The sequence below is a fragment of the Anabrus simplex genome, chromosome 2 (assembly GCF_040414725.1).
Source record: "Anabrus simplex isolate iqAnaSimp1 chromosome 2, ASM4041472v1, whole genome shotgun sequence".
Lineage (NCBI taxonomy): Eukaryota > Metazoa > Arthropoda > Insecta > Orthoptera > Tettigoniidae > Anabrus > Anabrus simplex.
Genome location: NC_090266.1, coordinates 626,778,410 through 626,804,484, shown reverse-complemented (window position 1 = coordinate 626,804,484; position 26,075 = coordinate 626,778,410). Strand labels below are relative to the sequence as shown.

Genomic DNA, 26,075 nt, shown 5'->3' with positions numbered 1-26,075 from the left:
AAAACTAGTGCTGTGTAATGTCTTCCAGCCAATTATGAAGAATGGATTGTGAATTTCCACAGATCTGTTATCAGTTAGCACCAGAGAAATTCTTGTTTACTCTCACAAACAGATGGTGCAGACCAGACACTGATATATTTTGAAATGCTACTGGACTATACGCCTACTGACAAAGATTACGATGCAAAAGTTGCTTCATAATTTTATAATTTATTGTACTGTAGTATTTCCAGTTATCTGTATAAATACATAACAAAGCTACGCAAATCAAATAAAGAGTCAAGCAAGTTATTCTCGAATCATAAAAATAAATTATTCACGTATTCTGTACTAAAGAAAGAATATTTTTACTCTCCTACACCAAATCATGAGGCACAACTATCCAGATATGTCACTCAGAATCTTAGAAAGTCAAATAATTATATTATACCTAAATACATCCTTGACGTAGTTCATCAATTCTGGACCAATTCCGCCACCAGCAAGCATGGTAACAGCATGGCGGCCTCCATATTTGGCTACAGGAATCATTGCCTAAAGACACAAAAGCAATCAATATTACACAGGATTATAAAGAAGTACAGTAGAGCAGCAGTAGCTTGAGGATTCCATGAAATTCACGCCGGTCATATGAAAAACTCTCACAAAACACAGTAAAACAACATTCACATGTTTCCCATAAAGAATCCTGTCCACCGCATTCCTACTAAAGACTGACAGGTACCTGAAGTACGTGAAGGGACTGTACCAGTGATGACTCGCACCAAGGGTTTGGCAGTGCCATATGTGGCATTGCATTTCGTCGAACAGCAAGTGAAAGCCATGCCGATTGACAATGCATCTTACAAATAGGGTGCGATATTGCTGCTCAAAAATGAGGCTACAGGCTTTATTTTTAAACAAAAACCCAGGGCAATTTACATTCATGTTTCTTTTAAACTTGGTAATGTTTACCCATATCTAACACAGGTACATACATACTGTATTGTTCAAACTTCCTTTCTACTGTTAAACATTTATTTATGCATTATCCTTTGATTTGTTTGTATTTCCATGCAACTTAAGTTTTTGGTGCTTCGAGGAGTTAGTCCCAATTAACTTGAATTACTGGGGCTCTAATGTAGATCCATTTAAAATGGAATCAAAAGTTGGATGTGACCAAATTTAATTCCCACTTTATCATTATTTTCATTGATAATGATTTTTTTTAACAATTTGCTTTACACTGCACTGCCACAGATGGCTCTTACAGTGACAATGGGACAGAATACAGCTAGGAGTGGGAAGGAAGCAGCCATGTTTCAATCAAGGAACAGCCCCAGCATTTGCCAGGTATGAAAATTAGAAACCTCAGAAAATCATCTTCAGGGCTCCCGACAGTGGGATTTGAACCCACTATCTCCCAAATGCAAGCTCACAGCTGTGCGGCCCTAACTGCATGGACAACTAACTTGCTCAGTAATGAGAAAATAATGTAAACAAAAATACAATTTATGATCTGAAATAATACAAAATAATTTTGTTAATTAAGGTAAACCTAATGCCAAATCAGGGCCTTCTGGTGTGGGGTGCTATTGGGTACAACCACAAATTACAGTTGGTGTGTGTCCAGCGCAATGTGACCAGTTTGACCTAAGTGAATGACATCCTGCGACCTGTAGCCATACCCTTTCTGCACGACGCCTCAAGACGCCATATTTCACCAGGACAATGCGCGACCACATGCTGCTGCGCAAACACGTGCCTTCTTGTAGTCACAGGATGTCAGACTGTTGCCCTGGCCCGCCCGATCACCTGACTTGTCGCCAATCGAAAATGTGTCGGATATGGTGAAACAACAGGTGCGGCACTGTGACCCAATGCCAACCACCAAAGATGAACTGTGGAACCAGGTGAATGCAGCATGGACGGCTATACCCCAGGACGCCATTCGCTCCTTATACACGTCAATGCCATCATGCATGGAACAAGTTATCAGTGCCCATGGAGGACCCAGTGCCTACTACACAACAGGACACATGCTAAACCTAGGTGACAAATGCTAATCGTTTCTGCAGAACGTACTAATGAACATGTCCTGTGCATATGAACTTCCTATCTCTAGTCTTTCAAGGTGTTCTGTTTTTTATGAATATGAGTACAATATTCAGCAGGGGCCAATATTACCATCACATTTTAATGAAGATACTAATAATAATAATAATTATTATTATTATGAAGATACTGATCCACTAGAGCAGCCCTGTCCAACGCGGCACTCGCGGGCGCCATGGCACCCTTCGCAATTAATTTCCAAATTAAAATTTACTTAATATTTGAAAACAATTCTTTTGCATTTAAATAAATATTCTTACTTTTCTCTTAAAAATAGCGTCCTCAAAGTCAGGAAATTTGTTATATCCGTACCTCCAAATACACAAAGAGCTTTGAGTAAGCCATAAATGTGATCTAGGCCTAAATGACTTGTGTCCGCAATTAGTGAAGAGAGAGAAGAAAGGTTCAGAAAGAGAGCTATTCGACATGTAAGTAGTTGCAACAAAGGGAAATCCTCCACAAACTTCTCACTGTGGGGGGGCTAGCGCCAGGTATAAGGCCCTCTCTACTGACGGAGCCAAATATAGCCGCATATTTACTCTGCCAAACAGAACCGCTTCCTTATGATTCACTTGACTGCAATGCCATAAACTACCTACCATGACAGAGTTTCACCAGGATGAAAATGGGACACCCAATTTACCCACAAAGTAACTTTAATCCCAACAAAGCTGTGCCGTAAACAATGAACAAACGATTTATGAAAGTCTTGCAATTAGAATGTTCCCAGTTCCTAGCTTTCACGCGAACATTCAGTATTACTTGTGAGCTTATGCAGGGCTTATGAAATACGTTTTGAGTGCCTTGTGTTGTGATAAGTTGTACATTCAACATGTTTCGTGTGCTTTTTTTTCTTTTTCTTTTTTTCATTTAAACTTTAAATTATTCAGTTTGTGATCAGTTATATTTCAATAAACATAACTCTTCTTAACATGGCTAAAAGGCAAAGAAATTATAACTTTAACAGTGAATGGGAGGACCAGTATAGCTTTATTGAAAACAAAGGAAAGTCTGTGTGTTTACTGTGTAATGCTAGCGTGTCTGTTCCTGAAAGAAGTAATGTACAGCGACATTTTTTGACTAATCACAAAAAATTTGACAGTGTATTTCCTGTTAATTCTGAACTAAGAAGTCACAAAGTGAAAGACCTAAAATCTAAATTAGCATTGCAACAATGTGCATTTAAGAAGCCAGTTCAGCAAATGCGTAACATGACAATAGCTTCTTATAAAGTTTGTTACATCCTAGCTAAAAGGATAAAAGCTTTCAGTGATGGGGAAGTAGTGAAAGAAGCTATGCTAAATGCCGCTGAATCTCTGTTCGAATCTCACAAAGATAAATCTGAATTGATATCTTCAATCAACTGACTTCAGTTGTCTCGCCAAACTGTTGCTACACGGGTTGAACAGATTTCTAATAATATGGAATCTCAATTACATCAGGATTTGAAGTCGTGTGAATATTTTTCATTCCAGTTTGATGAAAGTGCTGATATGTCTGACACTGCTGAGTTGTGTGTATTTGCTAGAATGGTTTTTAATGATTTTACAGTAAAGGAAGAATTTGTCAAGCTATTGCCACTTCATGGACGTACCTATAACAACAGATGGGGCACCGTCTATGACTGGTAGAAATAATGGATTTCTATCTCTTTGCGCTAAGGATGAACCATTTCCAAAATTTCTTTCTTATCATTGTATTATTCACCAAGAAGCTTTATGCGCAAAGGTTTTAAAGTTCGATCATGTCATGAAAATTGTAACTCATGTCGTGAATTATATAAGATCATCATCTACTCGTCATCCATTGTTCAGAAATATTTTAAGTATGTCAGATTTGGAGTATGGTGAAGTCATCCTTCATACAGACGTAAGGTGGCTTAGTAGGGGGAAAACATTCAAACGGTTTTGCTGCCTGTTGGATGAGATACAAGACTTTATGAAATCATCTCCTGAAAAATATTATCACGAACTTGATGATATATCTTGCCTAATCGAATTAGCATTCTTGGCAGACATCACCTCAAAATTAAATGAGTTAAATCTTGAATTGCAAGGAAAAGATCATAATATTTCAGGTATGATAAGTATTGTGAATGCATTTCAAAGAATCTTAAGGTATGGATTGTACATTTAAATAGAAATTCCCTTTCACATTTTCCAAATTTGAAATCTATGGCAGATACAGTAAATGGCGGCAAGCGTGATTTTTCATCTCTAGCTAAACATCTTGAAACTCTTGGGTCCGAATTTTGTAGCAGATTTAGCCAGTTTTCAATGCTTGAACCAGTGATCATGTTTGTCAATAATCCCTTCGCTTCTGTTGACGTTTGTGAGCTTGGAGGGAGGGTGTGTGAAATATTCGAAAATTATAATCCTGAAGAATTAGAAATGGAAATTTTAAGCCTTCAGTCAGACCTTTCTTTGAAATCCTCCTACGCAACATGTGGCAATTTCTGGACTCTGGTGGACGGTAAAAAATATCCCATTACCCGCAGCATTGCTCTGAAGATGCAATCTTGTTTTGGTTCAACCTATTTTTGTGAAGTTGCGTTTTTTACTATGAACATAATAAAAAACAAATACCGATCCTGCCTGACAGACTCACACCTGGATGACGCGTTAAGAACAGCCCGTTCCAGTTACACATCAGACTTTCCTTAACTTGCAGCGAGCATGCAGTACCAGATTTCACATTAATTATGTGAGTAAATGCATTTTCATATAATTTTTAATTCTAGATTTATTATTATTATTATATAGTCGTTGTAGTACCGATAACAGTAGTCGAATTAGTGGAATCGTACCTGGCGCCCACATACCCTTAGTTATCACGTGAATGTGCTCGCGTAGAAACGAATGTTGGACAGCCCTGCACTAGAGTATTTTTATCTTTTCTTTGATGATGAGATACTTGGGATAATTATGAATGAAACTTGTATTCAGAGAAACACAAATAAGAAGACAGCAACACCCTCAAACTAAAGGGGCAAGAATTGCAGCACGGTCTGCCCCAAGTGTTTCAGGCTTGAAAGCATTTATTGGTGTGGTGATTATTATGATTATTATTATTATTATTATTATTATTATTATTATTATTATTATTTTGTCTCTTTCATGTGGTATTTATTCAGTAATAACAATCAAAACAGTTCAATGATTACTTTTAGAAATATTATTATCACCATCATCTCCTCTTGTTCAAAAACCAAATAACTGCGCGGAATTCGCACTTGGCGGTAACATCCAATGGGAGCTCCATTCTCAATGGCTGCAAAGCATGTTTATAAATATAAACAAAGGCCCTGTTCTCAACATCATAGAAGAATGCTTCATTCACATGGATCAGTTCTTTAACTCCAATTTAAACCTGAACGAAATCTCAGAAAAAACTAACATACTTTTTGATTTTTTAATTAAAGTCTTTAAGTGTGTAGATCTTCCGAACAGTCAGTCAATATTTAGCGTGATACACAATACCCTTTCACGTTACAAATCCTTACCACACCGTTCACAAGACCCGCCTTAAACCCCTCCTCCTACCCTCTCCTCCCCCATCCCCTCCTTCCCTACCCTCTCCCCACCAGTTATAACCTTCCTCACCACACTCCACCCGTCAGCAATAGTCCGTACCTTTTCACAACTTTATCTTCTCAACACACTGTCCAATGTGAGCCATATATACCGTATATTACACACACTTTAGCTTGCCCAGGCCCATCATATTTTATTACTTATAGTTCCTTTGTTTTGATTTCGCTTCAGGATGATTCAAATCCTTCCGTTTGAACTGAGAAATTTTTGTTCACCTGTACTACATCAGAAGAGAAGACGGAAGGACAACCGATTACCATTAACCGTTTCTTACTGTGTAATTGTATTAATACATCAATGTATAATTTTAACAAACACAAGCCTTTCAAGACAACGTGTGTAATGAGATATACTAACGCATAGTTCTACAAGTTCTTTGCATGAACAAGGTGTTATCAACTATAATTACATTTTCACTTTGACAACATTTGAATAACAAGTGTCTGAACAGACTGACAAATTATAGCCAAAGATTCAAATATAGTATAGTTAAGTATAGTGGGAAGGCAGGGATGAAATGGCTTCATAGACTAGTAAAATTAGCGTGGAGTGTTGGTAAGGTACCTTCAGATTGGACAAAAGCAGTAACTGCACCTATCTATAAGCAAGGGAACAGGAAGGATTGCAACAATTATCGAGGTATCTCACTGATTAGTATACCAGGCAAAGTATTCACTGGCATCTTGGAAGGGAGGGTGCGATCAGTCGTTGAGAGGAAGTTGGACGAAAACCAGTGTGGTTTCAGACCACAGAGAGGCTGTCAGGATCAGATTTTCAGTATGCGCCAGGTAATTGAAAAATGCTACGAGAGGAATAGGAAGTTGTGTTTATGTTTCGTAGATCTAGAGAAAGCATATGACAGGGTACCGAGGGAAAAGATGTTTGCCATACTGGGGGACTATGGAATTAAAGGTAGATTATTAAAATCAATCAAAGGCATTTATGTTGACAATTGGGCTTCAGTGAGAATTAATGGTAGAATGAGTTCTTGGTTCAGGGTACTTACAGGAGTTAGACAGGGCTGTAATCTTTCACCTTTGCTGTTCGTAGTTTACATGGATCATCTGCTGAAAGGTATAAAATGGCAGGGAGGGATTCAGTTAGGTGGAAATGTAGTAAGCAGTTTGGCCTTTTTTTGCTAGGGGCTTTACGTCGCACCGACACAGATAGGTCTTATGGCGACGCAGTTTGGCCTATGCTGACGACTTGGTCTTAATAGCAGACTGTGCCGAAAGCCTGCAATCTAATATCTTGGAACTTGAAAATAGGTGCAATGAGTATGGTATGAAAATTAGCCTCTCGAAGACTAAATTGATGTCAGTAGGTAAGAAATTCAACAGAATTGAATGTCAGATTGGTGATACAAAGCTAGAACAGGTCGATAATTTCAAGTATTTAGGTTGTGTGTTCTCCCAGGATGGTAATATAGTAAGTGAGATTGAATCAAGGTGTAGTAAAGCTAATGCAGTGAGCTCGCAGTTGCGATCAGCAGTATTCTGTAAGAAGGAAGTCAGCTCCCAGACGAAACTATCTTTACATCGGTCTGTTTTCAGACCAACTTTGCTTTACGGGAGCGAAAGCTAGGTGGACTCAGGATATCTTATTCATAAGTTAGAAGTAATAGACATGAAAGTACCAAGAATGATTGTTGGTACAAACAGGTGGGAACAATGGCAGGAGGGTGCTCGGAATCAGGAGATAAAGGCTAATTTAGGAATGAACTCGATGGATGAAGCTGTACGCATAAACCGGCTTCGGTGGTGGGGTCATGTGAGGCGAATGGAGGAGGATAGGTTACCTAGGAGAATAATGGACTCTACTATGGAGGGTAAGAGAAGTAGAGGGAGACCAAGACGACGATGGTTAGACTCGGTTTCTAACAATTTAAAGATAAGAGGTATAGAACTAAATGAAGCCACAACACTAGTTGCAAATCGAGGATTGTGGCAACGTTTAGTAAATTCTCAGAGGCTTGCAGACTGAACGCTGAAAGGCATCAGTCTATAATGATAATGTATGTATGTATGTATTCAAATGCAACTGTAAATATGACGTGATGATTTGAATATTAGCATATAAACAGATCAACAAAAACAATGTATCAAGTGATTGCTATAAGTTTATTACTATTTTATTTAGCACACAGTGTAAATAAGCGTTTCAAAAGACTTCTATACGTCTATAACATGTCAAAACTTTTAATTAATCTTTTACTGTTAAAAACTATGCATGTATTAATGTGTCACAACGTCAATTTTAATTATCATGCCCTTTCTCAATTGTGTGATTTATGTACATTATGGCTGACGATGACATTTAAATGTCAAAACCAGTACCATTATTAAATGAATGTTGTAAATAATATCTTATACAACTCGTAACTTATATCGAAAAGGTTGAACCTCAAAAAAAACTTCTCTGCTTGTTTTGACTCTGGTGTAATGATGTACCCAAGTTTCATCTCAAGTCACAATACGACGCAAGAAATCCTCTCCTTCCTCCTCATAGCAACACAGGAGTCTTTAACAAACTTCCTGGCATAAAGCTTTTGTGCCTGATTGAGGAGATGAGGAACCCATCTGGCAATTTTCAGAAATGGGAGTTCATCTCGGATGATGGTTTGAACACTTCCGTAACTTATTCCTATGGTTAAAACAATTCGCAAAATTTTTATTCGCCGATCTTCACCAATTGTGTCACGAATGGCAACAATGTTGTCTGCAGAGATGCTTGTCTGCAGTCTCCTTTCATGAGGTTCATTTTCCATAGCTTCCTTTCCTGCCACAAATTTTTTAACCCACCCATACACTGGAGTCTGCGAAAGTGTTTCTTCCCCAAACTGTGCACAGAGCAGTCTCAAAATTTCGGAAGGTTTGGTGCCCTCCTTTGGGAGAAATTTGATGATGCAATGCGCAACAGACGTGTACACTTCTTGATCACTCATGGCGTATTGAAGCAGCCCAGCTCTCCACCATCATTCGTGTGCACAAAACCCTTCTCCAGACACCTCCCCACCAACATCCTGACAAAGCCCTGCCTCAGAATTATTACTAACAGTAGTGGAACATTCAAATTCCTGTTTATATTTGATCTGCCTTTGTATTTCTATCTGGCATATTCTAGCAAATTCACCAATGACTTAGAAGACATAATTATTTTGTAGTTGGTATACTTTGTCTTTGTGGCAGTCTCCTCACGGGGGAAGTTGTATTAATAATAGGATAGTCTTAGCAGTATTTACATCAAAGTACATTTTTCTGAAACTTACCCATTGCCTTCAGACATAATACATTGCCACCTGCAAAGGGTTCTCTTCCTCTATTCAGAAGAGAAAGTGTGATTACTTCTCAGTGCGCCCATGCAGTTGCCATTGTCTGGGACAGACACCATGACGTCTGCCGGAGACTGTGGCACCGGCGTCGCTAGCTGATTTAGTTGCTAATGCAGTACCCCATATTGCATGCCAAAGTTCAGTTTATTTTTAATGTTTGTGAATCTGCGAATGTTCATGTGACATTCCCTTGATTGAAAACAATGCTTCAGACCTCCACACAGAGTAAACCAAAGGTCACTGCTTTTTGTTGATGCATTTTGAATGGCTGAATCTATTACAAACGCCAGCTCACAAATCAAGAACCTTCAGACTTTTCAATAATGATGAATAAATTTTACCTCTATGACGCTCTACAAACTGGATATATTTGGCAAGATACCACTCACTTTCACAATACTAGGTATGGTGCTTTGGCAGCGTAGTGATTTCATGTAGTTTGCTCTTTCATTGTTAGTCAGTTTGCAAGTTTCTATATACTGTGAATACATTCTTATTGCTGTGATGGAGGAACACCTTGTTTTAAAATAGGGCTGTGTGTCCGGGTACAAGGACAATAGGGAGCAATGATGGAAGAGTACAAGAAAAAAGTAATTGGGCTGAGTTACAATTTTTTTTTTCTTTTTTGCTAGGGGCTTTACGTCGCACCGACACAGATAGGTCTTATGGCGACGATGGGATAGGAAAGGCTTAGGAGTTGGAAGGAAGCGGCCGTGGCCTTAATTAAGGTACAGCCCCAGCATTTGCCTGGTTTGAAAATGGGAAACCACAGAAAACCATTTTCAGGTCTGCCGATAGTGGGATTCGAACCTACTATCTCCCGGGTGCAAGCTCACAGCCGCGCGCCTCTACACGCATGGCCAACTCGCCCAGTGAGTTACAATTAGCTGAGAAATATTTAATTCAATTACAAATTACTTTTTCAAAAATAAATCAGTAGAATTACTTAACAGAACACTAGTCTTAAGGAAAGCACTGACTTTTATTTATTAACAAAGCGAATTATACAGCTACACAGCATATTTCACTCATATTGTCAACAGATTAATTTACAAGTGTAAATTTTCATAATAAAATATAACAATCATAACAAAAGATAACAAGATCAGGTACACATCCTACTAATAAAAACTGTCCAAATCAAAAACCATGAGAATGTCCATGTTTATAGCCAAGTCACCATGGGTCAAGACAGCGGTATGACGACTTCATATCAACTTATCGTTAAGAGATTATTTACTCCCATCTGGATATACTTTTACTTGATGCCCTACAATGCTGGAAGAAATAAAAACATGCAACATCCTCAAGGACAAGGTCATTTTATTCACTAGTGAAGTGACAGGTAGATCATCACTGCAGGAGTGTATTATTACAAATTCAGACCAAATGAACATACCGTACATGTCGCAGTAAAGTGTTTTCACTTTACAACGGAAAAATTAAATGTATCCTCCTAATTCAATACAGAACATTCTTCCATTCCATAATTCCATTCTGGTGGCGATGCAGGGGTGTATTCATGCACGCAAACGTTCATAAAGGTGATGAATGGCATCCTGCGATAGACTGTCCTAAGCATCTTACACTTTTTGATGCAATTCAGCAATGGCTCTTGCAGGCTTTGGAGAATGCGTGAAGTTCCCGCTTCATCATGTCTCATACATAATTTAAGAATAGCCTTTAAAACTTCATGCAATAATGCCACTATCCTACATAATACTAAATCCGTTAACGAAAACAACAAGTACAACTACTCAGGAGTATACCGAATGAAACACAATAATTGTGAGGCCAGTTACATCGGGTGCACCGGCAGGAGCTGCTTCATCCGGTATAATGAACATGTAAATGCTATAAAACACAATCATTTTTCATCCATAGGACAGCACATGGAAATTCTAAGCATAAATTCTAAGGGCCCTTTTCTCAATATATTGGAGGAATTTTTCATCAATATGGATCAATATTCCAACCCAAATTTTAATCTTAATGAAATAACGGAAAAAACAAACATTCTTTTCAATGCCGCCATACCTCCCTTAAAAAACATTTACTTAAATACAGTCAATAAACAGAAACAAGAACACACAACCAAGTCTCCGCAGGACATGCTCCCCCCTACCCCAGCCAATCTCCAAGCCCTCTCCCTCGCTCCAAAACCTTTCCCCGTCGTTCTCGAAGCAGTGCACGGCGTGTTCCCAACAATCACAAAAGGGACAGGCCGAGACATTTTTCTTTTCTTTTTTCTGCTATTTGTTTAACGTTGCACTAATACATCAAAGGTTTTCGGCGACGAAAGGGTGGGAGATTGGGAAGGTAGTGGCCGTGGCCTTCATTAAGGTACAGCCTGGTGTGAAAATGGGAAACCACGGAAAACCATATTCAGGGCTGCCAACAGTGGGGTTCGCACCCCACTATCTCCCGAATGCAAGCTCACAGCTGCAGGACCCTAACCGCATGGCTACTTGCTCCGTACAGGCCGAGACAACAAGTAACATAAGATAGGAAACTTAAAAGGGTCCACCGTTTCAATACAAATAAATGTTATAAGTTTATTTACAACATATATTTACACTTGGAACTAGTTTCGACGCTGTTTGGCGTCATCTTCAGCCAAAATGTTGGAAATAGGCATAGGCGTAAGCATGCAGACATTTACATTATACAAGATGTTAAATCAGTGTGATTAAATAAGAGACATGAAATAGTGAATTACAATGTCAGTTTACAAAATACGTTCTCAGTTCAATATGGACAAAAAATGAAATTCTTAGATTTAAATAATAAAATAAAAAACAAGTAACACGCACATGCAATGTTGTTATAACATGTTCCATAGACATTCTCTAACAGAAAAACTCTTTTCTTTATTCTAATCAGATAATACGACACAGTCCAACAGATCGCAATTATGAAGGGAACATTCTCGCTTTAGATAATGCAGAGGTGGCACCCTTTGAAGTGGATTATAAGTAATTGCCCTCCGCCCCCGAGAACAATTTCGAGTCAAGTCCAAAGCATGCTCCTTCCTTTTCGATAATGACAACCATTTTGCCCTTCCTTCTAGCAATCTATTCAAAAGTATATCACATTACACAATAACATTTGCACACAACCTGTTAGATCTGTGATAAAACATTCCTTGTAGCTTGTTTCTCAGGCAACAGCTGCTTTTCAGTGTAGTTTTTCTTGAAGCATCCTTCCTACTGTGATGGCATTTTCATCTTCTAAACGATAAGCGATTCCAGTGCACTGGAGGATTTATAGTGGAGAAGAGCAGCGCCTGAGCTCCTTCATTCATAATGAATTTTACAACGCTTATGGGTAACAAAAGGAAGTCACGATCGAATAAGTATCGTTGCCAACTCACAAGCATTGAAACGAGGATGATTTAGGAGAAAGGCTCGAAAGGATTGAACATTTTTTTCTTCTTTTCTTTTTTACTGTTCAAAATTATATTTTCATGATCCTGTCAGCTTTCCCGTAATAATTTCCCCCTTGACCGTAATTCCGTAATCGTGAGGTGAAATCCGTCATAGTTGACACCTCTGGATAATGAGACATCAAACTCAGACAACTTTACCCTGAGCAAACCACAAGAAGATTTTAAATTTATTCACTCAGAACAGGCAACTCGCACCTGTTTTATTGTACAAGTACTTCAAGACATATGATACTTTATTACTAAACTTCCTACTGATGCAAGTTTTAAAAAAAACATAGTACCTTTTAACTTAGTATTACTTAACTTCCTACTGATGCAGGTTTTACAAAACATAGTACCTTTTAACTTAGAAATAAGACGTTTTTCGAAACTTAAAATTAGAGTAGCAACATTGTAATACTGAAACCAAATGAATTAGCGTGTGACTGAACATCAAAATCAGTGACATAACAAACTGGTGAACAATTTTAGACTTTTAAATCTCTCTTCCAAGAACATTTTAATGCTACAACGCATCAATGTAATTTAGAATTAGTCATTTAAAATTAGATCAAGTAGTGTTTTAATATATGATGTTATTTTTAATAAGATCAAGGTTCCTCAGCAGCTGAAGATGACCTACATACAGGGTTGAAACTAGTACTGCAATGTAAAAATGTTCTAAGCACCTTACAATAAATAATAGCATTGATTAGGTGGAAAGTTCAATCTTTATACTTGTGATAATTGGAATAATTATCAATATGGAAAATGAAGTTAATAGATTATGATGTCTCATACATGTTCATTTGGCGAGAGATCCAGTGATCTTGCTGGCCAGGGCGGTTGTTGTACACCATGTAGAGCACGATGCATAGCAGCAGCTGTATGTGGACATGCATTGTCCTGATGATGATGATGATGATGATGGTTGTTTAAAGGGGCCCAACATCTAAGGTCATCGGCCCTGGCATTGTCCTGCTGAAAAAGCACATCACCTTCCTGTTGAAGAAATGGCAGTAGCACAGGGACAACAACCTGTGCAGTGTAGCAGGCACTGATTACGTTACCCTGCAGAAACACCAACTGTGACCGCGAGATGTAACTGATGGCGCCCCACACCATTAAGCCTTGAGTGGGTCCTGGGTGTCGTGGGCCAATGCACTCTGGAATAGGCCGTTCACCAGGCCTACACCGTACAAATGTATGCCGAACACTTGCATACAGACAGAAGCTACTCTCGTCACTGAAGACAGGAGAGCGCAATTCCTCTCTCCAGTCGACACTTTCACAATGCCAGAGCAGCCGTGCTTGGCAGTGTCATGGTGTCAGTGGTAACCTGGCCAGAGGCACAAGTAATCTTAATCCTGCTGTAAGATGGTTCCCATTGGTCCTTGGTGACACACCAGGTGCAACATGTGACCAAATTTTGTTCATGGATGATGTTCGGTCGGCCACTGCTGCTCGTACAATGCATCAATCATGACATGCGTCTGTACTACGCAGACGTCCGTAGCCAGGTCTACGGGTGTGGGAATGTTCCAAAGACGAATGCTGAAAGCAGCGAAACACAACCGAAATGTTGTACCCAACATGTGCAGCAATCCATCAATATATCCATCCAGCTTCCTGCAGGCCCATAATGTGACCCCGTTCTAACGACTGCAGTTGTTCAACAGGAGCACATAGTCGTCGGCGGGGCATGGTTGTACCTTAGAATGAATGTTGCAATCACTGTTCACCTCTAACCTCAGCACAGTTACTGCCTGCAGAATCAAAACAGAGTGTGCATGGACAGGCCTCTTTAGTGCCATCTGATTGCCGATGTCCATGACAAATGAATCACTAACACAACAACCCCTGGTGCCACTGAACACAGTCCTTGAGGGTGTTTCATGTGTTTTTTTTCTAGCAGTGAATATCAAGCTCTTGTCTCCTGTTAATAGTGTTCAAAAGAGTTGGGAGGTGGATCTCTCCTGTTAATAGTGTTCAAGAGAGTTGGGAGGCGAATTAGAAAAGATCATTGAAGTATTGAGTCATATGTAATAAACTTAATTTTGTTCTGCACTGACAATGAACTGTGACAAACAGAGGAAGGGAGGTCCACCTATTCAATACCATTTGATTAAACACCAAATATCTTTATTAGCTATAAGGGACTAGTTTCAACCTTGTAAACTGGGTCATCTTCAGCCTTAATTATCAGTTAGGAAAACATATAAAATCTTACACAACACGACCACCAATATTCCACTGAAATATATATGAAACTTGCTGACAAATGGTGTTCATTAGCACTTATGTGTCGTGGTTAAAATACAGTTATTCCTACTTATGTCCTTGGTTGTATGAGTAAATTGTCTTCTTTGGAAATGTAGTCTTAAGCTAAAACTATATGAATACACATTCACAATTGAAAGAGATAAATAAGCTAACATAACACATTAAAAATCTTCCAGTAAAGAATTGAAACTCTGTTGATATAGTAATATTTTCATCACGGTGTTGTACGCTGTATAACCTCTAAGTGGTGGGTATGTGTCTATAATTATGTAAAGTACTTTCAATGTTCAACTAGGGGACATTCACAATTTGAATGTTGAGTAGGTGGACTTCTGACCATGTTGGAGTAATCAAACAATTAGGTATAGAGTGAACATCTGGAACGAGAAAGAAGAAAGAAAAACAGGGGTAATTAAATTGATGAGGATATTGAATTTATAATTATTTCATTAATGTTAAAAGTGAGATTCAAGTATTGGTCAAGATGAACACAGAGGTTTTTTCCTCAACTTTTATGATACTTAGGTTTTGGTTGATAGATGTAAAGCTGTGGTTTGATCCGTGTATGTGCTGTGCTATTGCCGTGAATCTATTATATTTCACAGCATTTACATGTTCCTTGTACATTTACAAGGAAGCTACGGCCTGTTTGACCTACATAAGTAATATGGCAGTTTTAGCATTTTAATTTATAGACACCTAACTGAGAAAATTTGACAACTTGATTGATAGTACGTGTATTATGAAAAATGAAATCGCTATTATTATTCGTTTTAAAGATCATTCTCTGATTATACTTTTTTTAACATTGGTGAGGCATGTTTTTTAAGTAAGTACCCTTTTGATATTCTGCCGATGCAGCGCTGCGGTCGGCATTCAGCGCATGTGCGCTGTGTTCCTGCATCTATTGGCAAGGCTGAGACGCCATTAAGGCAATAGTCACCCTTGTGTACATTTGTTGGCAAGCATTTGAAATGGCCTCGCCGATCAAGAGTCCCGCCGACTGTGAAGTCCGGTCTGTTATTCGTTTTCTGAGTGCAAAAGGTTTGAAAGCTATCGATATTCATCACGAGATCTGTGCAGTTTACAGATCAAACATTATGAGTGATGGAATGGTTAGGAAATGGGTTCGAGCATTTAAAGGTGGCCGCAAAGATGTGCATGATGAAAAACGGAGTGGGCAACCTTCAGTCATTAATGAAGATTTGGTGCAGGCAGTTGACTAAGCAGTGAAAGAAAACAGACGCTTTACGATTACATCGTTATCTAACGTGTTTCCTCAAGTTTCTCGAAGTGTTCTTTATGAAATTGTGATTGAACTATTAAATTACCTAAAGGTGTGTTCACGCTGGGTACCAAAAGTGTTGACGGAGGAGCACAAAAGCAAACGTTTGGGCAGTGCCTTAACTTACCTGGAGCGTTAACACAAGGAAGGTGATGATTTTTTGAGTCAAATTGTAACGGGGGATAAAACCAAAGACTCTCAGAGTGCGCTGGTGCTGTGCGGATGTTTACAGTTTCTTGTGTGTTTTTCATGGTGATTCCTATCGGTTAGCCGATCTGTGGTTGTGTTATGTGATAAAGTGATGATTTATAGTATTGGCAACTATTTTTAGTGATAAGTGCGAGCTTACATTGATTGGCGATATTAAAGGAGAGTAGGCCTATATTAAGCCGTAAGTGCGGAGTGGAGAACTATTCACGATGGTGACCTCTTGTGCAGCTTTCAATTGCACAAATAGGTATCATAAAGGATCTGGTATTTCTCTTCAAAAGTGAGTAGAAATTGAAATGTTATAAAATTACAATAATCGAGAATAAGGTACAGAGTGGTGGATTCAGGGATGTATGGACGTAGCATTCTCAATGTTTAGGCTGCTTCTTCTTGGCGTTTTTCATTTCATTAGGGACAATTCTTAAGAACTAAACAGCTATTCTGAAAAGGCGCACATTTTGTTTTTACAGACTGTGTACCCGTATTAAAATTTTGATAAACACGGGCCTAGAATCCGAAAAATATGATCGATAAAGCTTGGTGAACCCATCCACTTTTAGGTTAAATTATGGCTTCAGATTATTAACAATTATCAGAAAAATGATTTATTGATACCATTATCCATGTATTCACATCATCTTTATAATAAAAGAATGTTAAATATGCTCTTCCAGAGATGTTTGACTAGGCTGACTCCTACTTTGCACTAGAAAACACTAATCAAACTACCTATTTAACTGTTATATTCATATATGCTTAATATTCAAGCTCCTTTTATCTTCTTCCTTATGTGAATCATAATGTTCCTGTAATAGAAAAGTTAGACCAAATTTTCAATTTTAATTTGTGCTCAGAAAATCTCCTTTCAGTTCGAGTTTATAAAATCAGTAGGCCTAATATTGGTATTTAAGATGAGAATAGTATGGGAGGGAATTTTACATCCTAAATAATATATTTTTCCTCTCTTAAATTTAACCAACTGGTAAAAATATATTTAATTCAGAGAAATTTAAACTAAGCTAGGTATTCTTTTCATTGTTAGATACACTTAGAATTATGAGGTAGAGTAGCACTAGTGTAATGAGTTTTTTCAGGAAGAATGTTTTCAAAATATAAAATAATGTAGCGAAATGTGATGATTGCTGGCTCCACCACTCTGTTCTGAAATATATCACATGAGATTCTATTTATGAAGCATAAGTCCGGCTCCATGGCTAAATGGTTAGCGTGCTGGCCTTTGGCCACAGGGCTCCCGGGTTTGATTCCCGGAAGGGTCGGGAATTTTAACCATCATTGGTTAATTTCTCTGGCACCGGGGCTGGGTGCATGTGTCGTCTTCATCATCATTTCATCCTCATCACGACGTGCAGGTTGCCTACGGGTGTCAAATCGAAAGACCTGCATCTGGCGAGCCGAACTTGTCCTCGGACACTCCCGGCACTAAAAGCCATACGCCATTTCATTTATGGAGCATAAGAATATTTTGTGATAAATCAATGGGAGAATGTTCTGTCATTGTACCAGGAATGGTTGAGAAAACAAGGAGGAGATAGGAATATATACATTTCTTTGATTTCGAATACATGGCTATTAATCTTAGACATATTGCTTACAGGTTTCCATTAAATAAGCCTGAACTTCTGTCGAAGTGGCTTGTTGCTGTTAAAAGAGACAAGTTTGTTCCAACTTATTCCCATAGACTAAATTATATTCACTTCACAGAAGCAAGTTTTTGACAGTCTGAAGGGAACAAAATTCTGAAAGATGATGAAGTGCCAACTGTTTGATTTTCTAGATCTAAAAAAAGTACTTGTAGGTCAAGTAATTTGGATTAGATATTGTATTACTTCATTTTTTGATTAATGACAAGGTTTTGTTTATGGTATACCCAATAGGCCTATAAACAGTAGAAGTCCGTTATAGCAAGAATCCACAATGGTGAAAAATTTACTCGCTATAACGGATTGTCGTTATATCCGATTTTTGTATTAAAGTCGGCAAACCCTTCATGCATTTAAAATCGGTATGAAACGGCAATCAGTTTGTCAAAACTTGCGTTTCCGAGGATGATATCTACACTACGGCTTACTTGTTTGTTTCGTAATCCGATACTACGTGAAAGTGTGTGTTTAATTTCATTCTGAAAACATATAGTACCGTATATCTCCGAATCCAAGATGAACCCCACTTTTTCTTTCAAAAAATTTAAATCAAGCTCAAAAAGAAGTTTGTAAAATCATATGAATGCCTTGTTGTACAGTAGGCCTACGCATTTTTAGACTATTTTTAGACGCCGAAAATTGACTTTCGTCACGCTGTATTTCTTTATTTTTGGCGGCTACACAATCTTTATTTCCGCGGGTTTAAGGACCATTACCTTAACATTGGCATCATAATACCGAAGAGAACTCGTTGAAAACTTTCCGGCAATACCTATTCCATGCGTTTCTACAATACAACGATCCATCAGGAAATTATTCTTGCTGTTACTTTTACGCAGCGTCAGATATAACCGGCTGCCGCTACACGCACGTCTCGCTTGTCGGATTCGGCCAAATTCAGCGGCTAGCGATGTATTGGCCTAATCACGAACGTTGAAAGTCAACGAACGAGTTTATTGCACCACGGTATGGCCATTCCGCCCTTGCTTTTTCGTGCACATACCTCACAATTTCATCTTCGACTTCTTTAAAGCGTCCTTGTTGCGGACCACTGGATGCATTTTTTTGTACAATAAGCATTTTTTTAGCTCTTTGTGTTCACGCTAACGCCAAATATTGGCTTTAGTTAGGTCTATGCCGTATTTTCTTGCGGCTGCACAATTATTCTACATTTTCGAGTGTTTAATAAACATTAACTTATAATTGGCATCATAATATCAACTGGAACCCGTTGAAAATTTGCTGGCAATACCTTTCCCACGTATCTTTACAATACGACTATCCATCACGAAAATATTCCTGCTGTCTATAAACCTTAATTTTACTAAGCGTCGAGTACAATAGACGCGTTATGACTCTACCACTGAGTAGCCATGGCTTTTCTAAGAATTCGAAGGGTCGCATGCTTTGATGCCATTCTGCAGATTTGAGAAACACACAGGCTCTGTACAACCGGTTGTCGCGGCTAGCGATGTGTAGTAAAGAGGCGGTCGTTTATTGTCAACGAGTTCTGTGCCCGTGTGAAAAGAAGCAGCGTGGTTACCGCGGTAGTTGCCAGTGGTATCCATTAACTTACTGTTAGGCCGCGAATGCAATAACCCTTGAGTTTTCGCATGAGATTCTGAGAAAACAAAAGTCTTGGATTCGGAGAAATACGGTATCACTACAGAGATTTCTGTGGCAAACACCTCAGCTTTCAAACAGCGTCACCTAACCTAACCGTATATGTAGCCTATCATGAAAATATATTTGAAACGCATGTAGAGAAATAACCTCCTCGCGAAAATTTTACATGTAAATAGCCGTAACTAGACGCGAGAAGATATGAAATATCCTCTGAAATCAGTGATGTACTCTGCCATATCTTGAGGTGTATCACATTCTTACTTAATTTCCGTATATAACATTAAAATTAAGATATCGTTTACTTCAGTCTATTTTTAACGAGTTAACAACTGCTATCGGCCACGTTATTTACGCATTTATTACGAAAACGTGTTTTTCACTTTCATTTCGAATTTTCTTTAGAGAACATCAGTCAATGGGTATTACTAATAAACTCCAACATCGCCTTTGAATGTCAACGAGGGAGCTCGCAAATGCACAAAGTGAGAAAACTATACCGTACCGAAGATGATCGATAGCATTTTGTTGCAAACGTTCCAGTTTTCTTATTCAAACAGCGTCACGTATCCTAACTTATCCGTACTATACGTATGATGAAAACACACTTCAAGCGCCAGTAGAGAAACTATACCTTTCTCGCTATAAATTTTCATATTAGCCTTTCCGTAATTTAACCAGACGCGACAAAATATAAACCAACCTCTGAAATCAATTAAGCACTCTGCCATATCTCAAGGTGTATCCCATTCTTACTTAATTGCAGTATTTAGCCTCAAAATTAAGCGGTCGTTTAGTCAGCCTTAATTTTACCGAGTTAACAACCGTTATCGGACACGTTATTTACGCACTTATTACGAAAATATGTTCTCTTTTATTTCGAATTTTCTTTAAGGAACAACTGTCGACGGATATTACTAATCGACTCCGACATCGCCTTCGAATGTCGACGAGGGAAATCGCTAGTGCACATGGCGAGGAAACGATGCCGAAGGTAATCGATCGCATGCAATATCATCGCTGGGGTGCATAAATATCGGTAACAGAAAAATCGCGCTCGCTTAATCACTCGTAATAACGGATGCGCCAGTGATAGGGTTCTCGCTGTAACCGAAGGACGATACACAGTTTAATATAGGAATTTTGAAGGGACAGAAAAATGTTGCCGCTATAACGGAGTTCTCGTTATATGCCGTACTCGCTATAGCGGACTTCTACTGGTTTTTTTAGACTGAAAAGGCTCCCCGTAGGATTTTAAAAAGGAAGTTAGATTTTCGAGGGACAAATCAGCAGAATAACGCCATAGATCCCAGTCCATGTAGCAGTTCAGTCAGTACTGTTACACAGTACATTTCATCTGGGCACAATTATTTTAGTGCAGAAAGCCCCACAAAACATATAAAAATCTCAGTAGATTTTAGATAGCGATTTTCCAAACCATATAGAAATCATAATTGAAGGTATACTCATCCTGATATACTATTTCGTATCTTGGAAATAATTAAAAAGGAAAATTTCATTCAGATGGGAATTAGTAAAGTAAGTAAAGTTACTTGTGGTGAACACTGGGCATAGCTTCTTTTTACAGATTTCTGCAGTCATGTACCTTCTCTACAATCTGCTCGTAGTACTGAATAATACCTGGTGTGATTACTCGTCAGAAAGAAAAGATCTGTCATGTAACTTTCATAGAAAACATTCTATTTGACAGGTTTTTTTTTTTTTTTTTTTTTTTTTTTTTTCCAGTAATCAAAGTCTTGGTTTTGGTACAACTATTTGTAAATACTGTAAATATTGAAAGAACTGATGGATTATTGATGTTCTCCAGTCTCTTAAGTCACAGGTAATGATCTGTAAATCATACTGAAGTTGTAGACTGCTGCGATTTGAAAATGTCTGGTATTTTCATGAAAATTTAACTGCAGAGTCTAGGATTTAATTGCATGTGTCTATTTCGAATATGCAAACAAATCAGTTACAAACATGGTCATTAAAGTAGCCCTAATGTGAGCTACATATTCCTTCTTGAAGATTATTAATTTAATGTACTGGTATACAATGTTTTTCTGCTTTTGGAGAGTGTTCTCTAAATTTGAGACAAGTATTTATCTACCTAGGTATATATACATACTATCATTAATAGTGTATTTTGAAGTCTTCTTATCCAGTTTTCTAAATGTTGTTTTATTACGTCTGTTACTTATAGGCCAACTATCCAAATGATTTGTAGAGATTTGTTCAAAAACAATGCAAATGTGTTCAGTTTGTATGCATAGGCTAAGTATCATTTCCGTGTTATTACCGTCTTGATTCTTGTATATTTATTGCGTATATTCACGTTAGTCAGTGTAGGATGTGCCATTTATTATTAATGAATTAGGACCTGGGAATAGCTAAGTTTCCCTGATGCTTGGGATGCAACATTTCCGTACGGATCTTCTGTTTTCTAAAGCGGCACCTTTTTAACATTTTATTTTGGATGTATCTAATAAACATCTTTTCTTACCGTGTTATCCTGTATCACAGGAATAAAAATAACCTTTCAACAGGTGTTTTCATTCGTCCTCCCCCATGGTCTGGTACCTTGACTGGTGGGGAGGCTTGCGTGCCTCAGTGATCCCGAGAGCGATGCCGGCGGGAGCTTCGGCTCCTGGCAGGGTCACCCTTGCCGGTAAGGTCGAGGATGAGGGGCCAGACTAAATGACAGACCTTCAGCTGTAGGTCCTGAAGGAAGAAAATCTTTGTCTCAGGGAGTAGGGAATGAGAACACCACCAGTCCTGAAGTTGCAGCATGGCAGGGGCAGAGGCCAAAAGAGGGCAGCCCCCTCACTGGCCCTATAGGCATGTGGGCCCATATCTCACATGCCCGAAATAATTCTCATGAAAAGTCAAAACGAGAGATACACCGGACTGCTGAACCCGATGGCAACATGGCGAGGAAAAAGGATTATGAGATCTGGAACATGGAATATAAGAGGATTAGCTGGAAAGGAGAATGAATTAGTGGCAGAATTTGAGAGAGCAAGACTTGTAGTGCTGGCACTGACAGAGACAAAAAAGAAAGGTCAAGGGGTAGATACAATGGTGAACGATCATGTGCTCATTTATAGTGGAGTTAACATCAGATTAAGGGCCAAATCAGGAGTAGCACTACTGATCCACAAGAACTTCAGAAACAAGATTCAGGATTGGAAATTCCACACGGATAGAATTCTAACGGTCAGCATACGATTAGATCCAGAGATGGAGCTGTTGACATTTATTGTGGTTTACGGAATGAACGACGATGTAAGAAAGGAGGAGAAGGATAGGTTCCACGAAGAGCTACAGAATGTGGTGGATGACACTCGAGGGGAAATCATTGTATTAGGAGATCTCAACGGCAGAGTCGGAAACCAGCCAGAGGGAAGTGGCGGAGCTGTTGGCCGGCATGGTGAGCCTGTGGTTAACAACAATGGTGAGAGGATTGTTGATTTCTGCGTTGCCAATAATCTTGTCGCAGTGAACACCATGTTCCCGCATAAGATGATACACATGTACACGAGGGAGGAACCCAGCCGAGATGAGCGCTCCATCATAGATTATGTGTTAGTGAAGAGAGATCACCTCCAGAAGGTGACAGACTGTCGAGTATACCGTGGCTATGAAATAGGAAGTGACCATTTTCCCTTGATAACAACAATGGAAACAACAGCAAAGGTACAGAGGAAACAACCTAAGAACAAGAAGCAAGAAAAGATTAAGGTGTATAAGTTAAGAGAGAACAGGGAGGTACAGGAGCAGTTCACACTGGAAGTGGAGGAGGAGTGTCAGAGGATAGAGGAGAGGATCGAGGAAATGGACCTGGAGGGAAAGTGGAACATATTCAAGAAGATACTATTAAAAGTGGCAAGTAAAGTATGTGGAACAACAAAGGTGGGGGAGTACAAGAAAAGAACAAGCTGGTGGAATGATGATATCAAGGAAGAAGTAAGAAAGAAAAAGGAAATGTGGAAGAAATACTTAAGAAGCAAGGATGCTGAGGACCATGAGATGTATAAGGAACAAAGAAGAAAGGTTAAAGACCTAGTGAAAACAGCAAAAAGACAGTCTTGGGAAGAATTCGGACAAAGAATGGAGAAAAATTATAAAGAGAACCAGAAGCTGTTCTACAGAGCACTGAAAAACATGAGAAAGGAGAAACAGTGCCCTCTAAAGTTTATAAAAGATAAGGAAGGGAAAATCTTAACAGAAGAGAAAGAAATAATGGAGAGATGGAAAGAATATTTTAATGATTTACTGAATGGAAATGGGAATGAAGACAGCCCATGGTCAAGTGAGGAAAGAGAGGAGACGGGGGGAGAAGGAGAACAAGAAGAAGGAGAGGACTTAAGGATAAATGAAATGCAGTTGGCTATTAAACAACTCAAGAATGGGAAGGCCCAAGGACATGATGGAATCGCCCCAGAAATGATTAAGAACTTGGGAAAGAAAGCAGGAAACTTTCTATTCAAGATTATGGTGGAGGCCTGGAGAACAAAAAAGGTACCTAGAGATTGGGAAGTAGCAGTCATCGTCCCCATCTTTAAGAAAGGAGACAATTGAGAGTGCAGTAATCACCGTGGCATATCCTTGTTATCAGTGCCTGGGAAGGTCTTCTCAAAGATCCTGGAGACTAGATTAAGAAAGGAGGTAGAGGCTAAACTTGAAGCCCAGTGTGGCTTCCACCCAAATAGAAGCACGCAAGATCTCATTTACTGTTAGGATGGCCAGTGCAAAGCTACTGGAAAAGAACAAGACCCTTCATGCTGCCTTTATTGACCTGAAACAGGCATTTGACAGAGTCCCGAGGTCCAAACTCTGGAAAGTCCTAAAGGAGTATGGAGTTAGCAAGTCACTTTGCAGTTCAATCATGAGTCTGTATAAGAACTGTCGGAATTACGTGCGGACAGGAAATGTGAGGTCAGCAGAGTTCACTACGAGACAAGGAGTCCGGCAGGGCTGCAGTCTTAGCCCTCTTCTTTTCATTGTATACCTCGACCATATTATGAAGCTGTGTCATGAGAAAATCAAGAAATTGACGGTCGGAAATTATCTCATGCGACCAGTACGATTTTCTGACCTGGCATTTGCTGATGACCTGATTGTTGTTGCCTCCAGCGAACAAAACCTGCAGCACAACATCAATGTATGGGCGGAAGAGCTTAAGGAAAAAGGTATGGAGGTGAATGTGGACAAGACAAAGACTATGGTTATCAGCAGGAATGAGGAGAGACACTGTATCATGGTCGATAGTAAACCATTAGAACAAGTCACCAAGTTCAAGTATCTTGGCTCAATCATCAGCTCAGATGGGAAGATGGAGGAAGAAATAACAGAAAGAATAGGAACAGCAGGGCGCTTGTTTAATGCCATCCGAACAAACTTCCTCAACAAGAAGTTGATCTCAAAGGGCACAAAATTAGCCGTTTACAAATCCACCTTTATTCCCACATTGACCTATGGCTGCGAATCCTGGGTGCTAACAGAAAGAACCAAGAGCAGAATCCAGGCGACAGAGATGAGGTACCTCCGGAAAGTAGAGGACAAAACCAGGAGAGACAGGATCAGGAATACAGCCATCCGGAAAGTATTGAATATGAAGCCACTGGAGAAAACCATCCAAGAATATCAATTGAGATGGTTTGGCCATGTCCACCGAATGTCGACAGACCGCTTGCCGAGGTTAATGAGGGAGGTGAGAGTGGAAGGAAGGAAGGCTCGAGGAAGACCACGGAAGACATGGGAGGAGGGGATTAGAGAAGCACTGCAGGAGAGGAGACTCTCGGTACGAGAGGCCGTTGCCATTACCGGAGATAGGAGTAGATGGAGATCTCTCGTATCCTCGACACCTCATGGTACAAGAGGACCGGATTAAGTAAAGTAAGTTTTCATTCGTGCGTAATTGATGTTAATGCATAAATTCCATACTACGGTCTCCTCAGCGAGCTGTGCAGTGCCCGCAACATGGCGATACGCGCATGGACTGCTCTTCCCCAGTCACACGCTACTGCGCAGCCAGTGGTGTAGGGCCTTGGATAAAACCTGGGTGGCTTAATTACATTACACCTGAATCAAAACAGAAGTCTATGGAATGGCAATATTCAACTTCACCCAAGAAAGTGAAGTTAAAGCAAACAATGTCAGCCCGGAAAATCATGTGTACCGTGTTTTGGGACAGAAAGGGGGTGTTATTGGTGGACTTTTTGCCCCGTGGTGAGACAATCAATTCAGCAACGTATTGTGAGACCTTAAACAAATTGCGCCGCTCAATTCAGAACAAAAGGTGTGGCATGCTCAGTAAGGGCGTCGTTTTGCTTCATGACAATGCACGCCCACATGCGGTTCATCGAACCCAAGACCTCATCACATCATTTTGCTGGGAACAACTCGATCACCCTCCATACAGTCCCGATCTTGCGCCCAGTGATTACCACTTGTTAATGCATTTGAAGAAACATATGGCTGACAAACACCACGATGACGATGATTGTGTCAAGATGGCTGTGTTGCAGTGGCTGACAAATTAGGCGGCCAACTTCTATGAGGA

The 26,075-nt window shown here is 39.3% G+C and overlaps 1 protein-coding gene across 3 annotated transcripts in view; it reads right to left on the bottom strand.

Annotated features, from left to right (window-relative positions):
* The window catches only part of LOC136864280 (isocitrate dehydrogenase [NAD] subunit gamma, mitochondrial), a 319,092-nt gene that overhangs the window by 237,223 nt on the left and 55,794 nt on the right, over window positions 1–26,075 (bottom strand). For all 3 annotated transcript variants that reach the window (XM_067141053.2, XM_067141054.2, XM_067141055.2), the window contains exon 3: window positions 431–534. In XM_067141053.2, coding sequence (XP_066997154.1) covers window positions 431–534 — 104 coding nt within the window. The remainder of the gene's footprint in view (window positions 1–430; window positions 535–26,075) is intronic.